Genomic DNA, 5091 nt, shown 5'->3' with positions numbered 1-5091 from the left:
ATAGGGAACTTTCGGGATAGCATTTGAAATGTAAATAAAGAAAATAATAATAAATAAATTAAAAAAAAAGATTGAGGCTAAGTGGAGACATAAGTGTGTTTCAAATCGATTGGGGCAGCTTAGGGAACATAAAGGAAACCCTTGTCTCAGTTATTTCCTTGCCTCAATCAAGAAATGTAACACAGAGTTTATTCCATTACCTCTCATTACATCTGGTTTGTGACCAAGCATTTTCAACACATTTAATGATACACCTGCTGGTAATAGGTTTGTAAATCAACATGCATTTTCTAAGAGGGAAAAATATAAAATTTTTCCTTCTTTATATGTGGCTAGCTTGTCCAACTGAGCTGAATTTACCCAGCTGTGACAGTTTCTTCTCTCCCTTCCTTCAGGAAATCCGGCTTATTGATTATGAGAAAATGGTGGATCACAAAGGGTCTCGGATAGTGGCTTTTGGACAGTGGGCGGGTGTGGCAGGTAGGTTTGGTAAGACTCTAGGAAGTGTTCTATGTGTATCTCCAGAGTCCATGTATATATTCTGAAAGAGCACAGTTGCACCATTGGGAATGCATTGCTGGACCAATCATTGTTGTAGTTTGTAGACTTTACAGCTAGGAAGGACTCTACCTAGCTTGGAATCTTGCACGACACCTTCCTAGTCTATCAGAGCAAGTCCTCGGGGTAGAGGCTTCCAGAACAGTTCCATCCTGATTCCTTGAAGTCATGTATCTCAAGTGTATGGTGTGTTCAGGAACAGGGTCTTACCTTCAAGTTCTGGGATGCAGCCAAGGGCAGTGGCAATAGCCTATCTTGTTTGGGTACTGGGATACTTGTCAGATAGTCTGTGGTTCTTGGAGAGGTGCTGTTATTACCTCATGTATCACTCCATTTAAGCTAAACACATACACAAACTGAATGTGTGTCATGGCACATATTGTGTGTCTGCTCCACAAAACGAATTTTTTACAGAAATTGTAATACTTTGGAAATAATGCAAATGGAAATGGATAAATAGATTGTAATATAACCATAAAATGGGAAATGGCAGCACTAAAAAGAAACAAAATTATTGATATAAATGTAAAACTATGCTAGAGACAGATAATAAAGTCTGTGCTTATAACTTCATTTACATAAAACCAAAGGATCTAATCTATACAATTAACAGCAACAATTCCCATCTCAAATCTGTGATACATGCATGGGATGATTTGTTAATAGTTAATAAACTATGTACTTCAAGTTGTATTTTATTGTACATAAGCCATTTATTTAAAAGTTGACTTCAACAAAAAGATAAAAGAAACTTGGGTAGAATTGTATGTGTGACCGAAGTGTTGGGAAAGGCATGGAAGATTATAAATAAGGGGGATTAGAGAATGAGATCTTAGCTATAAGCATGCTGAGTTTTAGATGTCTGAGAACATCCCACTTAAGGCATAGAAAAAATGACTTCATCCTGAAATCAAAAGACAAACCCATACTGGAAGTATGAATGTGGGGATCATCCATACCCAGAAAACACTTACATTTAGGATGTGATAAGATTAGCTGAGGGGAAATGAAGCTGTTAAGAGAATGGAGCCCCCAAAACAATCCTGAAGGTGATAATATACACAGAGAGAGACGCTTAAAGAATGGATGCAGATACGGCTGTACCTGCTCATAATCCTAGTACTTGAGAGTAAGATAGGAAGCTCTGGAAATTGAGAATGGCCTGAGCTACATAGGGAATTCAAGGGTAGCCTGTTCTTTATAGTGAGACATGAGGAAAGGGAAGGAGGAAAGATGGATGCAATCAAGTCAGGGATACTGAGTGGAATTGAGTGTCAGTCCACGAGAGTCTACATTGCCAAGCAATTCTGACAAGTAAACCAGAATCTAAAGTCCATCAAGTTTTGTGACATAAGCCACTGAGTATCCGTTAGGATCCCTGGGCCAAAGGTGGCTTCTTTGGGTATTTGCTTGCTTGCTTTTGACTTGGGAGATGGAAGTGTTTAAACTATGAGGCAGGCCATTCAAGAGCGAATCCCTTTGCTGTGAAGCACCAGGTCAGGCTGTGATCTGCAGACAAGAGAGTTAATCTTCTATGAGAAGAGGGATTTTCTTCTATCAGGGCTAATATGAGAAAACAAACAGATGAGGACCCAGGTGAGTGACGGATTTGATAGAGAGTAGAGAGAACAGGCAGGATGTTCTGAGGTCCCTTATGAATCTGAGATATTTAATTATGGTCTCTGCTTCCTTAGGGTACTAAGCAGGTTTAAAATGGACAAAGAGGGAAGAAGAATGTATCATTTCTTATGATAAATGATTGTGAAGAGAGTTTATTTTGTGCATTGTTATTCAATTCCACTTAATGGTCTTTTCATTGTTCTGGTTCTGTGACAGGAATGATTAATATTTTACATGGAATGGGCTTAAGGCTCCTTGCTTTGGGACATCATACACCTTTTATGGTGAGAGATTATTTGTTTATTGGAAACGTCACCTTTTCAGTACGTAAACATATTTGAGCTAGTGGACTGACGTGAACTGTGTGTGCTTGCTTGCAGCATCTTGGCATGGCTCACAACTACAGGAACAGCAGTCAGGCCATACAGGCCGTCCGCGATGCTGGCTATGAAATATCTCTGGGTCTAATGCCAAAGTCAATAGGGCCCTTAACGTTTGTATTCACGGGGACTGGCAACGTATCCAAGGTAACACTGTCCTCTCTGGCAAGCAATCCAAAATGCTGAGCCTGTCATGTGCATTTCAAATAGAATGAATGACCATTCAGTATGGGCTGTCTTTTTAAATAATTTTATTCAATTTAACTTGATGTGCATTGGCATGAGAGTGTCAGATCCCCCGGAGCTGGAGTTACAGACAGTTGTGAGTTTCCATATGGGTCCTGAGAATTGAACCTGGGTCTTCTAGATGAGTAGCCAGTATTCTAAATCACTGGGCTATCTCTCCAGCTCCTGAGATATTTTTGTTGTATGTTATTCTTGTAGCACAGAAGAGTAACAGTTCAAGTATTTTCTTTGCTTTTGGTTGATTACATCCATTAGAGCACCAGTTCTCAACCTGAAGGTTGCGACCTCTTTATGAAATCCACCAACTTTTTACAGGGGTAGGAAAACACACATATTTACATTGTGATTCGTAACCATAGCAGAATTACAGTTATGAAGTAGAAACAAAAATAATTTTATAGTTGGGGTCACTACAACATGAGGAAATGTGTTAAAGGGTTGAGAACCACTGTATAAGAATTTGAAGTTGTCTCTTAACCCTTCCATCTTCCCTTCCTCTCTCCTTCCTAGTAACTAAGGAAGATTAAGAATGCAATTAATGTTTTCTTCTGGAGTGGTGTTGAGGCTGCACCTGTAATCACCCTAGAGAAACTTGTAATTGAAAAATAAGTTTGTAGTGAAGATGTCTCCTAAACAGAATGTCTCTGTTAGTGTTGATCTTTTTCCTTCTATGGTAGACTATTCTCCTTAAAATGACCTCTAGAGCAAATCAAAAAGTAAATAGACATGTATGACGTCCACACTTCTAAACATTGCTATTCTGAAAAACCAGTTAAATGGCAGTCCATTCTAATGCAACTGAAACCAAAGCTGGCCTGTGGGATCTGTGCTTCTGTGTTGTGATCCTGGTTATAAGGCAGGGCAAGTGGAACCGCAAAATTGTGAGTCCTTGCAGGAAATTGTGTTGGCACCGTCCCTACTGAGGTTGATTTTTCTTATGCACATTTACAGGGAGCCCAGGAAGTCTTTAATGAGCTACCTTGTGAGTATGTGGAGCCCCACGAATTAAGAGAAGTTTCAAAAACTGGAGGTAAGGGACGAGGGAAGACCTTATCTCTCACCGTTTAAAAAAGTCTTTGTGTTAGTCTTTTATTACCATAAATCGTTATCATTTGTCACTTACTTTACTAATTTCTTCTTTCTTTGTAAGACCTCAGGAAAGTGTATGGGACGGTGTTAAGTCGCCATCATCATCTTGTCAGGAAAACAGATGGCGTGTACGATCCTGTAGAATATGAGAAATATCCCGAGCGCTACATAAGTCGTTTTAATACAGATGTGAGTAGCTAGTTGTTTTTGTTTTGGGTGCCGTGACACACCATAGTTAAACTGTTTTCTGAGAGGAAAATTGTGAGTGTGACTCCTTGATTCTTGAGGTCCTTGGGTAGACTGACTGGGGAGTCCTTTGGTCCTCATTCATTGGTTTTAGTAGTTAGCTCTGGCTGGGTGTGAGGTGGCCTTTGGTTAGTGGCTGTAGTGGCTTCTGTTGGGGATGTTCATTGTTTCAGGGTCTCTCTGTTAAGGATGCACGTACTCATTTCTTCTGAACCAATTCCTAGAGAGCCTTGCTTTTGTGTTACCCTGCGCTAGTCATCACCGTTGGAAAAAAGCACTTTATCTAAGGCTTTGTCTTAACGTACATGTGTCCTAACCTTTTTTAAACCGTTTGTAATTTTGAAAAGAGTCTAGTGTTTCTCACATCTCAACAAGTTCTCCACCACTGAGCAACATCTTCAAAAGTTTATCTTTTTTTCTAAGGCCAAAATATTGTAACCACAACTTCACCTAGCATCTCAGTTGGCTTTAAAATAAAAGACATAGGAAAGACAAGCATCCTGAGTACAGGGTGCACCACATTTAGTGCACCTTCACCCTGGCCAGGGAAGCTTTCCCTCTGTGGATCATGTGGCTGCTGTCATAGGCTAGACACAGGAGTCTGAAACCTTCCATGCCTAGGGTGTGAGCTGCCAGATGCTTCTTCCAGGAGGTGTTGCGTATTTCAGGTTGCCTTACCTTTCTGGAATCCCTTCTTTTTCTCCATTTCCATGGCTCCATTCATTTGGAGTACACTGTGGATATCAACTCTAGGAAACATTTGCCTGGCTCCTCAGATTCTTTTGAAATGTTCTACTTCAGACATTTTATATTTTTTTCTTCTTCCCTTTCCTCTCTTCCTTCTTTTCTTTCTTTCCCTCCTTTCTCCCTCCCATCACCATGTCACTGCATCCTTCCTTCCTTCCTTCCTTCCTTCCTTCCTTCCTTCCTTCCTTCCTTCCTTCCTTCCTTC

General features: G+C 40.2%; 1 protein-coding gene across 1 annotated transcript in view; it reads left to right on the top strand.

Moving 5' to 3' along the window:
- The window catches only part of Aass (aminoadipate-semialdehyde synthase), a 53035-nt gene that overhangs the window by 12915 nt on the left and 35029 nt on the right, over positions 1-5091 (top strand). The window contains exons 4-8 of the mRNA XM_021190715.2: positions 396-480; positions 2395-2462; positions 2559-2705; positions 3756-3834; positions 3955-4082. Of these exons, the coding sequence (XP_021046374.1) occupies positions 396-480; positions 2395-2462; positions 2559-2705; positions 3756-3834; positions 3955-4082 (507 nt within the window). The remainder of the gene's footprint in view (positions 1-395; positions 481-2394; positions 2463-2558; positions 2706-3755; positions 3835-3954; positions 4083-5091) is intronic.

Source organism: Mus pahari, chromosome 2 (assembly GCF_900095145.1).
Source record: "Mus pahari chromosome 2, PAHARI_EIJ_v1.1, whole genome shotgun sequence".
In the NCBI taxonomy this organism is placed as follows: Eukaryota; Metazoa; Chordata; class Mammalia; order Rodentia; family Muridae; genus Mus; species Mus pahari.
The sequence above is the reverse complement of the archived record's forward strand: the minus strand, read 5'-3'. Positions and strand labels throughout refer to the sequence as shown.